This window comes from Scyliorhinus canicula, chromosome 10, assembly GCF_902713615.1.
Source record: "Scyliorhinus canicula chromosome 10, sScyCan1.1, whole genome shotgun sequence".
Classification (NCBI taxonomy): domain Eukaryota; kingdom Metazoa; phylum Chordata; class Chondrichthyes; order Carcharhiniformes; family Scyliorhinidae; genus Scyliorhinus; species Scyliorhinus canicula.
Genome location: NC_052155.1, coordinates 24,799,071 through 24,819,539, shown reverse-complemented (window position 1 = coordinate 24,819,539; position 20,469 = coordinate 24,799,071). Strand labels below are relative to the sequence as shown.

The 20,469-nt window shown below is 48.2% G+C and overlaps 1 protein-coding gene across 1 annotated transcript in view; it reads right to left on the bottom strand.

The window, feature by feature from the left end:
- lama1 (laminin, alpha 1) overlaps positions 1 to 14,691 on the bottom strand; it is a 422,130-nt gene extending 407,439 nt beyond the window's left edge. The window contains exon 1 of the mRNA XM_038808722.1: positions 14,264 to 14,691. Coding sequence (XP_038664650.1) covers positions 14,264 to 14,366 — 103 coding nt within the window. The 5' untranslated portion in view covers positions 14,367 to 14,691. The remainder of the gene's footprint in view (positions 1 to 14,263) is intronic.
- Positions 14,692 to 20,469: the final 5,778 nt, after the last annotated feature.

Sequence of the window (20,469 nt, the reverse complement as noted above, 5' to 3'; positions counted from 1 at the left end):
CATCTTTTTAAGGGTCCATGTACCTGCACAATAAGGCTATGAGAAACCAACATGAACATGGATAAATTCAATGGACGTCCATGGTTGCCAATGCCCTCTTGGGGCATGGCACATGGAGGAAGAGGTGGATATCTGCACAATACGATTCCTCTGCTCTCTTTTGCATCTGACATTGCTGAGTCTTTATTTCTTTTTCCTAATCTTACTTCCAAAATCTATCACTTCACATTTTTCCACATTGATCTGCATTTGCCCTGGGGCAGGACGGTGGCGCAGTGGTTGGCTCTGCTGCCTTATGGCGCTGAGGATCCGGGTTCACTACTGGCCCCGGGTCACTGTCCGTGTGGAGTTTGTGCATTCTTCCTGTGTCTGCGTGGGTTACGCCCCCACAGCCCAAAGATGTGCAGGGTGGGTGTAATGGCCAGGCTAAAAAACAATTGTGTACTCTAAATTTATTTTCAAAAAGAACTGCATCTGCCCAATCTCTGACCCAGTCTCTATCCTATTAGTTTATGTCCTTCTACCGTCTTTAACAACTGCACTCACTCACTTACCACCAGGTCAGGCTGGTTTGGAGAAAAGGTTGGTGTGGCATGCGTGATGCTCTGCTTTATAATTTTTTTCCAATTAAGGGGCAATTTAGCGTGGCCAATCCACCTAACCTGCACATCTTTGGGATGTGGAAATGAGACCTACGCAGACACGGGGAGAATGTGCAAACTCCACACGGACAGTGACCCAGGGCTGGGATCAAACCCGGGTCCTCGGCACCATGATGTAGCAGTGCTAACCACTGCGCCACCGTGCCGTCCCTTTGCTGGTGTGATGTTAACTAAGTAGAACAGGAACTTTTATGCGATGGCTGGAGAAACTATGGCCTAGATTCAGCTAAAGAAATAACACTGATTTGTCGGTGATGTGGGAGTAAAATCAGGTGGAGAGGATCTCTGTTGAAAATCTCGACTATAAATTGCAGCTGTGATACCCCTCCTATGACTTTGCTGTGAGCCCAACCTTCCATCTGGCAACCGGACCGGTTTAGCTCAGTGGGCTAGACAGCTGGTTTGCAATGCAGAACAATGCCAGCAAGCGCGGGTTCAATTCCCCTACCGGTGTACATGAACAGGCTCCAGAAGGTGGCGACTAGGGGCTTTTCACAGTAACGTGCGACAATAAAAGATTATTATTATCCAGCAGAGATGGCAGCCAACCTGGGAAGGGAAGGGTACATCCCTCCGAACCTCTTCTCTGAGCCCTCCCCCCGGACTCCCGATTTAACTGCCGCACCGCCTTGTACGCCACCCATAGAACATAGAACATAGAACAGTACAGCACAGAACAGGCCCTTCGGCCCTCAATGTTGTGCCGAGCTATGATCACCCTACTCAAACCCACGTATCCACCCTGTACCCGTAACCCAACAACCCCCCCTTAACCTTACTTTTATTAGGACACTACGGGCAATTTAGCATGGCCAATCCACCTAACCCGCACATCTTTGGACTGTAGGAGGAAACCGGAGCACCCGGAGGAAACCCACGCACACAGGGGGAGGACGTGCAGACTCCACACAGACAGTGACCCAGCCGGGAATCGAACCTGGGACCCTGGAGCTGTGAAGCATTTATGCTAACCACCATGCTACCCTGCTGCCCAAAATTCTCAGAATTAACTGGAATAAAATCGGGAAGCCATCACTCCTGCAATGTTTCGAAATCCAAGATCTGAAACATAATGGGATTGTGTTTCGTCTTTGGGTGAGATTGGTGATTCTGGTGAAAATTGTGGCCATTTTGAAAAGTACTTTCTTCCCCCCCCCCCCCCCCCCCCCCCCCCCCCACCCCAACCACCCCCCCGCCAAGTTTCCAGGTAAACACATTTACATGTTGCCAATTGTAAAATGTGTCACAAGCCAGCGTAATCGGGCAGCATTTCCAAAAGTCTTTTTTTTTTTAATCCCAGAAATTCTGCTTCTTAAAAGATATTCCCCGATATATTTAAAAGCGGTAATTTTTGTAGTTTGATTAATACAGCCGACGATGTGTTTCAGCATTTTACAAGGGCAACCCACCACCCGTGAACAACTCCATTTGGAATGACTGTAAATTACTTTTGAAGATTGTGGAAACTCGATTGACACTGTTTGCACAATTTCCATTCCAATATTTGGTGAATTATGCCAAAGGAAATCAGTGCAAATGAGCGGAAACACCAGTTCAACATTTTTCACCGAGACTTGGCTTCTAAAATCCCTCACTTCTCCACCGAAAGCAAAGGTTTCAGCGCCCAGTCTCAAACACTTGTTCTGAAGAACAGCCATTACGTGGTGAGTTTAAAACCATTTTATTCCCCCACTTGCAACATTCTTTAAATACGGGGCTATTTTCTAGTTGACGCCCAAGGATAAAGCCATTCACTGTAAGGACTGGGTCATTTCTTTGCAGACAGATGGAAAATCAATCCTGTCAATGTTCTGCAGCAAACACTGCAAATTCTTCCAGCAGGAAATAGCATTCAGAATGGAAAAGGTTAACAGTTCAAATCTGTAACCTATCAGCCAGGTTTTCACTCTCAAAGACATCAGTCCAATATCCACAGAGCAGAAAGATTTCTTAAAATCTCAGGTGCAAGTATAGGACGAAAGGTGATTTTGACAGGGGTGTGTTGTTAACCAGGAGCACAGACCTAAAAGTCAAAGTGCAATGGGTGTGGATTGCCAGTGAGGTAAGTACACAGGAGGACCGGAGCAGATGAGGGAACGAGGGAACAAGCGGTCCTAGATCTTGTCCTGTGTAATGAGACAGGATTGATTCATGATCTCATAGTTAGGGATCCTCTCGGAAGGAGCGATCACAATATGGTGGAATTTAAAATACAGATGGAGGGTGAGAAAGTAAAATCAAATACTAGTGTTTTGTGTTTAAACAAAGGAGATTACAAGGGGATGAGAGAAGAACTAGCTAAGGTAGACTGGGAGCTAAGGCTTTATGGTGGAACAGTTGAGGAACAGTGGAGAACCTTCCAAGCGATTTTTCACAGTGCTCAGCAAAGGTTTATACCAACAAAAAGGAAGGACGGAAGAAAGAGGGAAAATCGACCGTGGATATTTAAGGAAATAAGGGAGAGTATCAAATTGAAGGAAAAAGCATATAAAGTGGCAAAGATTGCTGGGAGATTAGAGGACTGGGAAATCTTTAGGGGGCAACAGAAAGCTACTAAAAAAGCTATAAAGAAGAGTAAGATAGAGTATGAGAGTAAACTTGCTCAGAATATAAAAACAGACAGTAAAAGTTTTTACAAATATATAAGACAAAAAAGAGTGGCTAATATTGGTCCTTTAGAGGATGAGAAGGGAGTTTTAATAATGGGAAATGAGGAAATGGCTGAGGAACTGAACAGGTTTTTTGGCTCGGTCTTCACAGTGGAAGACACAAATAACATGCCAGCGACTGATAGAAATGAAGCTATGACAGGTGAGGACCTTGAGAGGATTGTCATCACTAAGGAGGGAGTGATGGGCAAGCTAATGGGGCTAAAGGTAGACAAGTCTCCTGGCCCTGATGGAATGCATCCCAGAGTGCTAAAAGAGATGGCTAGGGAAATTGCAGATGCACTAGTGATAATTTACCGAAATTCACTAGACTCTGGGGTGGTCCCAGTGGATTGGAAATTAGCAAACGTGACGCCACTGTTTAAAAAAGGAGGTAGGCAGAAAGCAGGAAATTATAGGCCAGTGAGTTTAACTTCGGTAATAGGGAAGATGCTGGAATCTATCATCAAGGAAGAAATTGCGAGGCATCTGGATAGAAATTGTCCCATTGGGCAGACGCAGCATGGGTTTGTAAAAGGCAGGTCGTGCCTAACTAATTTAGTGGAATTTTTTGAGGACATTACCAGTGCAGTAGATAACGGGGAGCCGATGGATGTGGTATATCTGGATTTCCAGAAAGCCTTTGACAAGGTGCCACACAAAAGGTTGCTGCATAAGATAAAGATGCATGGCATTAAGGGTAAAGTAGTAGCATGGATAGAGGATTGGTTAATTAATAGAAAGCAAAGAGTTGGGATAAATGGGTGTTTCTCTGGTTGGCAATCAGTAGCTAGTGGTGTCCCTCAGGGATCCGTGTTGGGCCCACAATTGTTCACAATTTACATTGATGATTTGGAGTTGGGGACCAAGGGCAATGTGTCCAAGTTTGCAGATGACACTAAGATGAGTGGTAAAGCGAAAAGTGCAGAGGATACTGGAAGTCTGCAAAGGGATTTGGATAGGTTAAGTGAATGGGCTTGGGTCTGGCAGATGGAATACAATGTTGACAAATGTGAGGTTATCCATTTTGGTAGGAATAACAGCAAACGGGATTATTATTTAAACGATAAAATATTAAAGCATGCCGCTGTTCAGAGAGACTTGGGTGTGCTAGTGCATGAGTCACAGAAGGTTGGTTTACAAGTGCAACAGGTGATTAAGAAGGCAAATGGAATTTTGTCCTTCATTGCTAGAGGGATGGAGTTTAAGACTAGGGAGGTTATGTTGCAATTGTATAAGGTGTTAGTGCGGCCACACCTGGAGTATTGTGTTCAGTTTTGGTCTCCTTACTTGAGAAAGGACGTACTGGCGCTGGAGGGTGTGCAGAGGAGATTCACTAGGTTAATCCCAGAGCTGAAGGGGTTGGATTATGAGGAGAGGTTGAGTAGACTGGGACTGTACTCGTTGGAATTTAGAAGGATGAGGGGGGATCTTATAGAAACATTTAAAATTATGAAGGGAATAGATAGGATAGATGCGGGCAGGTTGTTTCCACTGGCGGGTGACAGCAGAACTAGGGGGCATAGCCTCAAAATAAGGGGAAGTAGATTTAGAACTGAGTTTAGGAGGAACTTCTTCACCCAAAGGGTTGTGAATCTATGGAATTCCTTGCCCAGTGAAGCAGTTGAGGCTCCTTCATTACATGTTTTTAAGGTAAAGATAGATAGTTTTTTGAAGAATAAAGGGACTAAGGGTTATGGTGTTCGGGCCGGAAAGTGGAGCTGAGTCCACAAAAGATCAGCCATGATCTAATTGAATGGCGGAGCAGGCTCGAGGGGCCAGATGGCCTACTCCTGCTCCTAGTTCTTATGTTCTTATGTTCTTATGATATCGGGTTCTGAGAGTCCAATTGACAAATCAAGATGTCTACGGTTTTGAGAGCCACTGTCATAAAAAAGGCATCGGGACTGGTCTTCCATATGGATGGTGAAGTTAAAGAACGTGAGGAGAGACGGAAGAAGACAAGGGTGAGTTAAGGCAGCTGCTGAAAGAGATTAAAACACCAAATGTGCAAAGTCCATGGGAAGATGACAAGGAGGAGATTTCAGAAAGAATCAAAACCAGGAGTTTAGGCAGATGTTTCGGCAGGAGCTGGAATAGGCCATTTGGCCCCTCGAGCCTGCTCTGCCATTCAATACGATCATGGCTGATCTGTTCGTAACCTCAACTCCACATTCCTGCCCTTCCCCAATCACCCTTCATCACCTCCAACACCCCCCTCTCCCCGGCTTATCAAAAGCCTAACTGCCTTGAAAATATTCAAAGAATCTGCTTCCACCGCCTTTTGAGGAAGAGTTCCAAAATTCACAACCCGCTGAGAGAAAATGGGTGGAATTCCTGACACCCCCCCCCACCCAGGTCATGGAATCGGCGCAGCGCCGCACATATCGCGCCACCCCACCCCAACGCCGGGACGCAATTCTCCGCAATGCGGCGAATCGACGCCATTGGCGCCAGCATGGTCGGCGCTGCGCCGGATGGGATATGCGCCAACTCTCCGGCCCGGGCCGGCACGCCAATTCTCCGGGCCGGGCCGTCAACAAAAAGCCGAGTCCAGCCGGCGCCGTTCTAACATCCTCTGAGCCGGCGGGACCTCGGCGGTGAAGGGTCCGGGTGCGGCCTGTGGGGGGGGTCCGGCCCCGGGTGGGGTCTCCGTAGTGGCCTGGCCCGCGATTGGGGTCCACCGATCGGCAGGCCGGCCTCTCTGCCCCCCCCCCCGGCCTCCTTTCCTCCGCGCTGGCCCCTGTAGCCCTGCGCCATTTGGCGTTGGGGCCGCCATTGCACATGTGCGGATCCCGCGGCGCCGGGTGCAGGCCGAGATCGGCAGCTGGGGTGGCGGAGGCTGCTCCAGCACCGTGCTAGCCCCCTGTGGGCCGCAGAATGGGGTCCCGGAACAGGCGCCGACTCCGGAGTAAATCACTCCCGTTTTTACTCCGGCGTCGGCATTTAGCTGCCCGTTGTGAGAATCCCGCTGAATATTTCTCCTCATTTCTATCTTAAATGGACAACGCCTTATTTTTAAACAGTGACCTCTAGTTCTAGATTCTCCCACAAGAGGAAAGATCCTTGCCACATCCACCCTATCAAGAACCCTCAGGATCTTACTTTTCAATCAAGACGACTCTCACTCTTCTAAACTCCAGCGGATACAATCCCAACCTGTCCAACCTTTTCTCATATGACAACTCACCCATTCCAGGTATTAGTCTGGTAAACTTTCTCTGAACTGCTTCAAACACAATGGGCGCGATTCTCCGCAAATGCGGAGAGTCGTAAAGGCTGCCGTGAAACTGACCGTGTTTCACGGCAGCCTCCGCGCCCCCTCCCGGGACCCGATTCTCCCCCCCCCCGGGCGGGGCTAGCAGCGCGGCCCCGTGAAGCACGGCATTGCAGGCCTAGCGACTGTCGCTAAGCCCGTGCCCCAAGGGTCACGGCGGCTGACGCGCACAATGACGTCAGCCGCGCATGTGCGGATTGGACGGCTCCAACCCGCGCATTCGCAGATGACGTCATCACGCATATGCGTCAAACCCGCGCATGCGCGGGCCGTCATGCCCCTCAGCCGCCCCGCGGACTGATCCTGCGGGGCGGCGGAGGAACAAAGAGTGCGCGGGTTTCGGACCTGCTGCCCGCGATCGGTGCCCACCGATCGCGGGCCCATGCCACCCTTGGCACGGCCGTGGTGCGGCCATGCCAATTGGTGCCATGGTTGTCGGGAACGGCACTTTGTGGCCGTTTTCACGAACGGTGAGAGCAGGTGTGTTTGCGTTCGTGAAAACGGCCATAAAGGCCTGGGAACTCGGCCCATCGGCCTGAGGAGAATCGCTGTTCGCCGTAAAAAAAACGGCAAGCAGCGATTCGTGTCGTGGGGCGGTCGTGGGGGGGGGGGGGGAGAATAGCGGGACGTCGGGAAAAATGTCGGGAAGGCCCTCCCGCTATTCTCCGACCCGTCGTGGGCAGCGGAGAATCGCGCCCAATTACTTTTTAAAAGGAATTTCCAATTAAGGGGCAATTTATCATGGCCAATCCACCTAACTTGCACATCTTTCGACTGCGGGAGGAAACCGGAGCACCCGGAGGAAACCCACGCAGACTCTTTTTTAAAATTTATTTATTTTTTAGATTACCCAATAATTTTTTCCAATTAAGGGGCAATTTTTAGTGTGGCCAATCCACCTACTCTGCACATTTTTGGGTTGTGGGGGCGAAACCCACGCAGACACGGGGAGAATGTGCAAACTCCACACGGACAGTGACCCAGAGCCGGGATCGAACCTGGGACCTCGGCGCCGTGAGGCAGCAGGGCTAACCCACTATGCCACCGCGCTGCCCACCCACGCAGACTCAGGGAGAACAGGCAAACTCCACACAGTCACCCAAGGCTAGAATTGTACCCGGGTCCCTGGCGCTGTGAGGCAGCAATGCTAACCACTGTGCTGCCAGTTTTATTTTCATTCGTTCACGGGATGTGGATGTTGCTGGCCAGACCAGCAATATTTCCTCATCCCTCACTGTCCTTGGGAAGGTGGTGTTGAGCAGTTCCACAATGTCACTCCAATTTCTTAGCTTCACCCCTCTTTCAGTGTATCCCCGCCCTCAGCTGTACCTTTGGTTCCCTTTCATGACATTACCCTGAAGCATCCAGGCCTATGTTTCATTTCTGATACTCCCTGAACCACGCAGCTCCACAATTCATAACTGCTCCTCAGCCAACATGCCCCTGCTCTATGGAACATTCTCCCAAATTCACCTTCCTTTCTCTCTCCGAGCTTAATCCCACGGTTGTTGCTCAGCCGTGCAGTGCCTGGCTAACATTAAGTCTTGGACCAGTCAAAACTTCCCCCAACTTTACGCATCTTTCAGAGAGACGTTTCAAAGGCCGTCTGCCATTCAGGTGGATGTAAATGATCCTACGCCGGTATTTCAAAGAGCAGGGAAATTACCCGCAACATCCTGGCAAATACTTATCTCTCAATCAACACCACCTAAACCGATCAGCTCTAAATTATCACACTGCTGTTTGTGGAGGATAGCTATACACAAAGTGGCTGCGCCATTTCCTACATTACACTTCAAAGTACACTTTGATTACACTTCAAAGCACTGTATTGGCTGTAAAATGCTTTGAGACACCTCAACCTTCATGTAAAACCTCATATAAATGCACGTCCTCTTTTCAGCTTTATATCCAGCTTCATTTTTGCACTTCACACCATCAACTACGTGCCTCTGTCCTTAACTCCATTAACCTCCGTGACTACCACCTTGGGCTAAATTCAGACAGCTTTATGCTTAATCTCGAACCAAGTATATATCACTTGCATTCTTTCAACCAAATTTCCTTCTTCCACATTTGCAATATCACCATCTCCCACTTTTGCCTTTCGTCTGTTATCGTCATCTTCACCCGGTGACTGGATTTCCTTAATGGCCGCCTGGCCAACCTCCTCACTTATTTATTTATTTTTTTAAATAAATTTAGATTAGCCAATTATTTTTTCCAATTAAGGGGCAATTTAGCGTGGCCAATCCACCTACTCTGCACATTTTTGGGTTGTGGGGGCGAAACCCACGCAGACACGGGGAGAATGTGCAAACTCCACACAGACAGTGACCCAGAGCCGGGATCGAACCTGGGACCTCAGCGCCGTGAGGCGGTTGTGCTAACCACTAGGCCACCGTGCTGCCCAACCTCTTCACTTATAATGCTGAGAGATCGCAAGACACTCTGAATGCGACTGCCCATGAGCTTGCCCACTTAAAGGCTTGCACTTCCACTCACTCATTCTCATCCATCCTTTGACTCCCAAGTCATTATAAATCAGTCCCAAGATCCATGTACAGATCTTCAAATACCTCTGGCCGCAGCCACCCTACCTCGGTGAACTCCTTCAATTTGTAAGCTTCGTATCTGGCACTCCCCAACCACTCAGATCCATAATCTTTAACTGCTCCTCAGCCAAACCTCTGGAACATTCTCCCAAGTTCACCTTTACTTCCTCCCTGCCTTCGAAGACCTATGGGACACTTTTCCCTTTCAGCCCAGCCCCTAACTATAATCTATCTATTGCCTCCCTGCCACCCATGGTATGTTCACTATAATTTAAAAGTAATCTGAGACACCAGGAGTGCTCTATAAATGCTAACAGCTGTTGAAACCTATGCAAAATCTCCATATGGTGCACTGCAATTTGAATCGTTCTGTTGCATTTTATTCACTCCACGCCACGTGGATTAGGAATAACAAAGGATTGTCGCGCTTCTTTTTAAAGCTGTACCAGAACGGCCAGGTGCAGTTTAAAGGTGGATATCTTGAGGCCAGGTGTCTCAGGAATGTAAGAAAGGTTGGTTGTTGGAAATGCCAAAAAGGCTCAGAGAGAATCCGTTTCCCCATCGCCTGTTTCCGTCCAATAACCAGGAGACATCCGAATATCCGATAACAAGAGTGCTCCATGGACCAAAGAGACGTGAAGCTTTGTTAATATTCCTCAGGATGCACATTGGATTCTTTTAATTTATTTGTTCAATACTTCACTGACAAGACGATCATTTGTCCGTGAACTGAGTGGCTTCCTCGGCCATTTCAGAGGGCATCTGCTGTCGAGTCAAATGTAGGCCAGACCAGGTAAGGAGATCAAATAGAACAGTACAGCACAGAACAGGCCCTTCGGCCCTCGATGTTGTGCCGAGGATTGTTTGAAACCAAGATCAAGCTATCCCACTCCCTGTCATTCTGGTGTGCTCCATGTGCCTATCCAATAACCGCTTGAAAGTTCCTAAAGTGTCCAACTCCACTATCACAGCAGGCAGTCCATTCCACACCCTAACCACTCTCTGAGTAAAGAACCTACCTCGGACATCCCTCCTATATCTCCCACCCTGAACCTTATAGTTATGCCTCCTTCCTCTTCATGTCTTTGGTATTTAATGAACTTACTCTACCTTAACTCAGGAAAGCCTGGTTAAAGTGGCCCATTTTTAAGCATAACTATTTGTAGAATCATAGAATCCCTGCACTGCAGAAGGAGGCCATTCAGCCCAGCGAGCCTGCACCGACCCTTTGAAAGACCCCACCCAGGCCCAATTCCCCCGTCCTATCCCCGTAACCCCTCCGAACCAGTACATTCCTGGACGCTAAGGGGCAATTTATCACAGCAACCACCTAACATTCACATCCTTGGACTGTGGAAGGAAACCGGACATGGGTAGAAAGTGCAAACTCCACAGTCACCTAAGGCCGCAATTGAACCCGGGTCCCTGGCACTGTGAGGCAGCAGTTTACCACTGTGCCGCCCAATCTGGGTCTGGAAAAGATATCCAAGGAAAAGGGAACCTTGTTACATTGAATCTTTGTTGCGACAAGCAGAGTGTGGGTTTGGTTAAAGACACAGATCCAGTCATCCCTCCTCACTCGGGTTTGTGATATTTGGCGGGTCTCCTTCACAAAAATACATGAGTGTACAAGCTGGATTTTTATGACAGTGGATGATCATTTCCTTGTCACCATTGCTAGGGGTAGTTTTCAATTCAACATTTATAAAATGACCATGGTGGGATCTGAATCACTGCCTCTGCCCGCCCCACCCAGAGCATCAGACGGTACCGTGACCATTATCCCAACATCTCGCCAGGTAGGGAGATGCACCACCCACAGATGCTGACAGATCTGCTGAGATTTTCCAGCATTTTTGTTTTTTTTTATAAATTTAGAGTATCCAATTATTTTTTCCAATTAAGGGTTAATTTAGTGTGGCCAATCCACCTACTCTGCACATTTTTGGGTTTTGGGGGCGAAACCCACGCAGACACGGGGAGAATGTGCAAACTCCACACGGACAGTGACCCAGAGCCGGGATCGAACTTGGGACCTCAGCACCGTGAGGCAGCTGTGCTAATCACTAGGCCACCATGCTGCCCCAGCATTTTTGTTTTAACATCAGTCCCTGCCTGTTTGTTTAAAGCACAACACATTTGCTCTGACCCACTCTCCAGATGGCCTGAGTGAGACTGGAACCAGCCACTCAAGATCTTGACCTGTTGTTGCAAAAATTCCCCAGTACAAGGACTCAACTGCTCGTCCTTTTTATCTGTGAGTGCATAATTTCTCCTGGGTGCTTCTACGCTCGAAGCAAAGTCTAGCTCACATTTGTAAAACTGAATCAAAACAGAAAGTGCTGATACAACTCAGCAGGCTTGGCAGCATCTGTGCGGAAGAGAAACAAGAGTCCAAATTGATTCTTCGGAACTGGAACTACAGATGCTGCCAGGCCTGCTGAGTTTTTTTCCAGCACTTTCCGTTTTCAGTTCAGAGCTCCAGCATCCGCAGTGTCTTGCTTTCCAAATTGAGTCACGGGTTTGAGATTAATTGAGATGCCTTGAAAATTGGGGCAATGCCTGTAAACCTGAGGCAACCTAACAAACTGACTGGGCAGTTATTTGGAAAGTGAATGCAATGGCCACCCATTGATCACAGTTGGAGAGCAAAGTGCCTGTGGGAAGACGTCGGAATAGTAATGGGCAACCCAGGAAGTGAATGGGCCACATGAGTGGCCGTCCTTCACCTCACAGGGCTTTAAGTTGAAACCAGAGTTGTTCACTAACCATGAGTAAGATTAAATACATTTAATACACACCAAATATTTCATAATGAGTTATAGAAAATGCTTAATTGATTAGTTATTAATACAACTATCATCAACTTCAAATAGTTAAAACATCATTCAGTTAGGAATTTGGAACAGACCTTGGTGTTAACAATGTCGCCTGGTTAAAATTCATGTAAGAAACGGGACTGTGAACACAAAGTGAATGATTTTCGATTGTATTACAATCGCGTGCACACAATGTTGTGCATTTATTTATAGGGGGAGGACAGTGAATGTTGAGAGGGGATTAGAGATACCTGGCCTCTGCTGTCATCTTGGATCAAAAATCGAATTTCACATTCATGTATCAATTTTTCCTCATCCTTCCCCGACAGTAAAACACCAAAAGACAGTTAAGGGATTGACTGAATGACCGAGGGAGGGTCAGGAATCTGGCAAGCTGAGCATGTTTGAATGGAGTTTCTTTGGCTGTACGACCCAGAGTCCTGACCCTTGCAGGTTCCATCAGGGAGATGTCAAAACAGAAATGATAAGCAAAAGACAAATGCAAGAAAACTGACCAACGCCTTTTTTGTTGTTAAGATGCTGAGGGCTCTTGGACAGGGTGGATATGGAGAGGAAACTTCCTCTTGTGGGAGAACCTAGAACGAGGAGCCACTGTTTAAAAATAAGGGGTCACCCATTTAAAACGGTGATGAGGTGAAATCTTTTTGACTGAGGGTCTTGAGTCTTTGGAACTCTTCCTGAAAAGTTGGTGGAAGCAGAGTCTTTGGATATTTTTGTGGTAGAGGTGGATAGATTCTTGGTAAGCAAGGGGGTGATAGGATATCATGGGGTAGGCAGGGTGCAGATTTGAGGTTACTATCAAATCAGCCAGGGCAGCACGGTGGCACAGTGGTTAGCACTGCTGCCTCAGAGCACCAAGGTCCCAGGTTCGATCCCGACTCTGGGTCACTGTCCGTGTGGAGTTTACACATTCTCCACATGGGTTTGCATGGGTTTTGCCCCCACAACCCCAAGATGTGGCAGATGTTGGGCAGCACGGTAGCATAGAGGTTAGCACTGTGGATTCACAGCGCCAGGGTCCCAGGTTCGATTCCCTGCTGGGTCACTATCTGTGCGGACTCTACGCATTCTCCCCGTGTCTGCGTGGGTTTCCTCTAGGTGCTCCGGTTTCCTCCCACAGTCCAAAGACGTGCAGGTTAGGTGGATTGGCCATACTAAATTGCCCTTAGTGCCCAAAAAGGTTAGATGGGGTTATTGGGTTTGGGTGATAGGGTGGAAGTGAGGGCTTAAGTGGGTTGGTGCAGAATCGATGGGCTGAATGGCCTCCTTCTGCAATGCATGTTCTATGTGCGGTGTAGGTGGATTGGCCGCACTAAATTGCCCCTTAATTGAAAAAAATTAATTTGGTACCCTAAATTTAAAAAAACTATCGGACCAGCCGCGATAATACTAAGTGTTGGGGCAGGCTCAAGGGGCCAAATGGCCTACTCGTGCTCTTTGTTGGTAGGATATCTGAGGGAACCTTTTAAAAAAAACCCCGACTGGTCTGTTTTCTGGTTGGAATATTTTCCCCAAAGTATTATCACTTTAAATTTTAGAGTAGATTTTTTTGCCATATAATGTGGATGAATCAAAGTTAGGTCATCGAGCTGGAAACAAAAGAGATATTTTCATGTTCATGCTGGTGCAGAAGGAATAAAGGAAAGGCTGGTGACCAAAGGGTCTGTGGTGTTTTACTATCTTCGAGAGGGTGTGCAGATCTTTCAGTGCCCATGAGATGCAACATGGACAAGCTCAGCTCAACAGGCGCACATGCCTCCAAAAGCAGTCCCTGCTGCCAGAGATAAAGGGTGGTGGGGGTAGGGAAAGGGTGGGGGTTTTTTTTTCCTCTCAAAAGAGAACTTTTACAACGATCAAAAACTCTCACCCAAACCCTACCTTCCCAGACCAGGGCAGGAAAAGGCTGCGAATGTTAAGAATGCTGGAATTAAAGGACAGGCAGAGAACGAAGTGTCCAGCCAGGACACTGACTCACATCACTCACTCACCCATCTGGAGAGTGGGCTCAGCATTCGCTGCTATTGTTCAGCGGGGGGGCCAGATGAGCGACTTTCTCCGGGTCGTCTTGCCCCCTGGATGCTCCGAATCACCTCACACGCTCTTTCCCGACTATGTGTACTTCATGGATTTTCAGTCAACTTTTCTTTTTTTTTAATGGTGATTCATTTGCCCCTCTCCCTCTCCTCACCTATCTCTCTTTTTCTGTTCTCTCACCTCCTGTCACCTTTTGCTCTGAATTTTTATTTCACCAATTGTGTGTGTGTGTGTGTGTTGCTCTTACCTCTCTGCTCCGCTTGCACAGGGTCACTCAGGAGAGGCAACGCCAGCAGCAAGCTCAGAGACCACACGGACAGCAGCAGCGCTCCCATTCTCCCGGCCTTCATCCGGAGCTGACTCTGTCCTCTCCACCCACACGATCTCCTTCTCCTCTCCTTTCCTCCTCTCTCTCTCCCGGGCCGCAGGCTGACTCTCGCCTTCCCCCTCAAACTGTCCTCAGAAACTTTGTCTCCGGCTGCCTCCTTCCAAAAGTTGCATCTTTTGGCCCACACCACTTGCCTCGGAGGGAAGTCCAGTGGAGCACCCGCTGTCTCTTTCTCCAATCATTTGCATTTGCTTCCCCTCACCGCGGTGCATCTCATTTGTACCACCCGGCAATCATGCATTTATTTACTTATTCACTTTTGTCTGTCAAGGTGTTGAGTTTTGTCAACTAATTTGATCTCTTCTCCCCCACATTCTCCCCCATCCCATCTGTGCCTGTGGTATATTCAGCTCTCTTGTGTAAAGAGACTTTTAAAGTTTGGACAATAGAGATTAAAGGATCGGTTCAGCATTCCTCCACCACCCCCTCCCCTCCTCTCACATAAAAGGCTCTGAGAGACGCTTCATAACATGCAAATGGCATTAAAACACATTAAAGCTCACCAAACGAGACACAAAGAAACCACATCCTGAACCAACTTAACTCGCTGCCTATTCACGGCATGTTTGATTCATTCCTTTATACTCAGAATTACCTGCCTCGTCCTCCCATGCAATTATATCTATTTTTTTAAATAATTAAAGGTTGTTAGCTACGATTGACATTGTCAGATCCACGAGGTGAAAATGCTCTCTTGTGATATTAGCAGAAGGACCCATAGAATGACTGCAATCCCAGGGAACTCCTATTGCAGCAGAATCGATACCCCCCACCCCCCGTCATTCTGTAAGCAGTTTAACAACTGGGTTAAAATAGAATTGGAATTTCTCCTGCTAATATTGCGCAGTGCAATCTTCCCAGGAATTTGCTCCATTTTGCACCCGATTGAGGCAGTTAGGTACGGCCAGTGTCTCATAGACGGAATTATTCAAAACATGAATGTATTCTTGTTGCAAAACTCTCAATATAGTTTTTTTTTAATATAGAAAAAATAACCTGGATGACTCAGTGAAGAAGTTTAAACTTCTTCAAGTGGTAGGCACGGTAGCACAGTGGTTAACGCTGTGGCTTCACAGCGCCAGGTTAGAACATAGAACATAGAACAGTACAGGCCCTTCGGCCCTCGATGTTGTGCCGAGCCATGATCACCCTACTCAAACCCACGTATCCACCCTATACCCGTAACCCAACAACCCCCCCCCCTTACTTTTTTAGGACACTACGGGCAATTTAGCATGGCCAATCCACCTAACCCGCACGTCTTTGGACTGTGGGAGGAAACCGGAGCACCCGGAGGAAACCCACGCACACACGGGGAGGACGTGCAGACTCCGCACAGACAGTGACCCAGCCGGGAATCGAACCTGGGACCCTGGAGCTGTGAAGCATTTATGCTAACCACCATGCTACCGTGTTGCCCCTTGATGATGAGGTTCCCAGGGTCCACTGGGTCACTATGTCTGTGCGGAGTCTGCACGTTCTACCTACCCTGCACATCTTTGGGTTGTGGGAGCGATACCCAGGCAAACACGGGGAGAATGAGCAAGCTCCACACGCACAATGGGCCGGGATCGACCCCGGGTTCTCGGCGCCATGAGGCAACAATGCTAACCACTGTGCCACCGTGCCGCCCCCAGAACATTTAGGAAACATTGTGCTTGCAGTTACGATAAATCCACTTTTAGCTCACCAATCAAGCTGGACAAAGGTACCGCTCTTAAATATATGGAGGAATATTTTTTCAAACCCAATTTGTGGTGACATGCAAACGAGCTTGAAAGGGCGCTCGGGGGAAAAGAATTCTCAAAATTGGTGCAGTTTTAAGAACATTTTTTGTCGGATTGCCAATTGCTGTCAAAGTGGAAACTCTGCCCTCCAAAATGTATAACAACGGATCTTGAGACTTTAAACAAATTTTGTTGACTAAAAAATGTACTATATTGTTCTGCAACAGAATAGCACAAAAACGGGGCGGCGTGGTGGCACAGTGGTGAGCACTGGGACTGCGGCGCTGAGGACCCGGGTTCAAACCTGGACCAAGGACACTGTCCGTGCGGAGTTTGCACATTCTCCCCATGTCTGTGTGGGTTTCACCCCCACAACCCAAAGATGTGCCGGTTAGGTGGATTGGCCACTCTAAATTGCCCCTTAATTGGAAAAAGAAAAACAATTGGCTACTCTAAATTTTTTTTTTTTAAAAGAATAGCACAAAAACGTTAGAAAAAACACAAAAAGCTCTCTTGAATATCCACGGTAATTAACAAAGAAATTTGAAGTCTCTAAATTAAAATTTCTAATCATCTACTTTTTCTGCAGGATAGTTATTATTGTACTGGAAAATGTATTGCTTTCATTCTTCTGTCTGTCATTTTTGTTTCCAAATATATGTATTCTTTTATATCCTGAACACTAAGCTTGTGCAATATCCAATGCTTTTGCGTTGTGTTAAAACACCTTTTGTATAATTTGGTATAATCTTATCCATATGTGTCCTGCTCTGACTATTCCCAGACTTAAATGTGTTTTATTTTAACACTGTTTATTTTATTTTCCTTTTTTGTCATGTCTATGCGACTTCCACACTTTGTTCATGTTCCTTTGCTTTTGCTACGTCGCTCACATTTATTTTCTTTACCTCTGTTAAATCTGGTTCCTCTTTGCCTCAGAGGGAGACTTTTAAAAAAAAATTAAATTTAAAGGGCCCAATTCTTTTTTTTTTTCAATTAAGGGGCAATTTAGCATGGCCAATCCATGTTCCCTGCACATCTTTTGGGTTGTGGAGGTGAGACCCATGCAGACACAGGGAGAATGTGCAAACTCCACACGGACAGTGACCCGGGGCCAGGATCGAACCCAGGTCCTCGGCGGCGTGAAGTAGCAGTGCTTTTTGTTTAATAAATTTAGAGTACCCAACTATTTTTTCCAATTAAGGGGCAATCTAGCGTGGCCAATTCACCTAACCTGCACATCTTTTTGGGTTGTGTGGGCAAAACCCACGCAGACACGGGGAGAATGTGCAAACTCCACACGGACAGCGACCCAGGACCGGGATTCGAACCCGGGTCCACAGCGCCGTAGGCAGCAATGCTAACCACTGTGCCACCGTGCTGCCCTGTGAAGTAGCAGTGCTAACCACAGCACCACCGTGCTGTCTGATTTTTAAAAATGTTTCGCCCTCTGTTGTCTCCATGTTTCTCCATTTCTCCGTTCCATCATAAATCATGTATTTTTACAGATCCTGGCTCCTTGAACTACTAGAATGAGCAGTAGTTTCCACTTTGGCAGTGCACAGCTAACTTGTCAAAGTGAACATTTATTAGATGTGAGCATGTGTTACAAAGGGCTACTGCAGCATTGGGCTCACCACAATGAGGTTGATCTTGTCTTTGGCTGACCTCCACATCTACGTATTTTACCACAGCATCATTAGGAGCTGGAAACCCTGGCTAATTCTCCCCATCCAGAATTCACAGACACTGAGATAAATTATCATCCTCCATCAATGCTGCAGCTAAGACAAACCGAGTCCAGAACCTTGGGCGGAATTCTCCCACCACCCGGGGGGTTGGAGAATCGCCCGGTGCCGGCACCAATCCCACCCCCGCCGTGGCCCAAATTCTCCACCACCCGGGAATCCGCGGGGGCGGGAATCGCGTCGTGCCGGTCAGCGGGCCCCCCGCGGCGATTCTCCGGCCCGCGATGGGCCGAAATCCCGCCACTGACAGGCCACTCCCGCCGGCGGGAATCAAAACACCTCTGGTGCTGGCGGGATTGGTGGCGTTGGCGGGCTCCGGGGTCCTGGGGGGGGGGGGCACGGGGCGATCTGACCCCGGGGTGCCCCCACGGTGGCCTGGCCCGCGATTGCGGCCCACCGATCGGCGGGCGGGCCTGTGCCATGGGGGCACTCTTTTTCTTCCGCCTCCGCCATGGCCTTCACCATGGCGGGGGCGGAAGAGAACCCCTCCCCTGCGCATGCGCCGGTATGATGTCAGCAGCCGCTGACGCACCGGCGCATGCGCGGACTTCCGCCGGCCGACGAAGGCCTTTCGGCCCCAGCTGGCATGGCGCCAAAGGTCGTTCGCGCTGGTCGGCGGAGCGGCAACTACTCCGGCGTGGGCCTAGCCCCTCAATGTGAGGGCTTGGCCCCTAAAGGTGCGGAGAATTCCACACCTTTGGGGAGGCCCGACGCCGGAGTGGTTGACGCCACTCCATCACGCCGGGACCCCACGCCCCGCCGGGTAGGGGAGAATCCCGGCCAATTGTTCTTCCTTTTTCCCCCTGTCAGTTTTCCTCTGTTTTTTAAAAAATTCATTTACGGGATGTGGGCATCGCTGGTTAGGCCAGCATTTATGGCCCAGCCCTAGTTACCCTTCAGAAGGTGGTGGTAAGCTCATTTCTTGAACCGCTGCAGTCCTTGAGGTGTAGATACACCCACTGTGCTGTTAGGGAGGGAGTTCCAGGATGTTGCCCCAGTGACAATGAAGGAACAGCAATATATTTCAAGTCGGGATGGTGAGTGACTTGGCGGTGAACCTCCAGATGGTGGGGTTCGCAGGTATTTGCTGTTCTTGTCCCTCTCGATGGCAGTGGTCGTGGGATTGTAAGGTGCTGACTAAGGAAGCTTGGTGAGTTACTGCAGTGAATCTTATAGATGGTACACATGGTTGCTACTGTCCATCGATGGTGGAGGGTTTGAATATTTGTGGAAGGGGTGCCAATCAAGCGACTGCTTTGTCCTGGATGGTGTCGAGCTTCTTGAGTGTTGTTGGAGCTGCACTCACTGAGGCAAGTTGAGAATATTCCATTACACTCCTGGCTAGAGCCTTGATGATAATAATAATCTTTATTAGTGTCACAAGTAGGCTTACATTAGCACTGCAATGAAGTTATTGTGAGAAAACTGTGCAGATGGCGGACAGGCTTTGGGGGTCAGGAGGTGAGTTCCTTGCCACAGGATTCCTAATCTTTGACTTGCCCTGGTAGCCGGAGTATTTATATGGCTAGTCCAGTTCAGTTTCTGATCAATGGTAATACCCAGGATATTGATTGTGGGGGATCCAGTGATGGTAATGCCATTGAATGTCAAGGGGCAGTTTTTAGATCCTCTCTTGTGGGAGATGGTCATTGCCTGGCACATGTGAATGTAACTTACCACTTGTCAGTCCAAGCCTGGATATTGTCCATGTCTTGCTGCATTTGGACATGGACTGCTTCATTATCTGAGGAGTCGTGAATTGTTGCTCGTTTTACTGGAGTGTGATTAACACGCCTCCGTTTAAAGGCCGTGTGCTTAACACTACTATGGCTCTGTATGTGTAATTATGCTCAGAGTCGCCAGGTGCCGTATTGAGACACCGTCACAAGTATATCAAGGTCAGGTTCAAAGTAATAAATCCGTACACCGATTAGTAAGTCCAAATGATTGGTGTTTATTATAACAAATATAATAAATACACATGCATACGCTAAAGAGACTAACTTACTTCTAATACTAAACAACTAAATACTTATCTAGACAGGAACAGGCAAGGTCAGGGAGCAAGGCCTTCGTCCCGTTCTTGGTCTGTAACTTTCTGATTCGCAAAGTTGTCAAGGGCTAGTAAGGTTTGGATCACGTAGCGATCGTTGTGTTGGCACTTACAGTTCGATGGCTGATGCTCAACGGCCAGTGATGAAACTGGAGTCAGGATGCGATGTAACAGGTCTGGGCCGGAGTCTGGAAGCAACAGCAGATCTGGGCCGGAGCAAAACAGACCGAACCGTGTGCGGGACCTACTCTTATAGGTCCTAGAAGTCCGTGCCCCTTGGGGCGGGTTCTTTCACCTGCTAGGTATCGATTGGGTCTTTCCCAATCGATATCTTTCAAACTCCCCAATCTGAGGGTCGTTCCTCGATGGGTGGGGCGGTCCCTACGGCTCTTTGTGTTGGTTGCTTTGGCGCCATCCTGTCTGGGCGTCTATGGAAAAGTATCCATTGATACTTAAATGTTTCTATTGTCCGGGGTCTGGATCTGGATCACCTCATTACTATACAGATCTGTTTCCCATTTGCACCTTTGGCTGAAA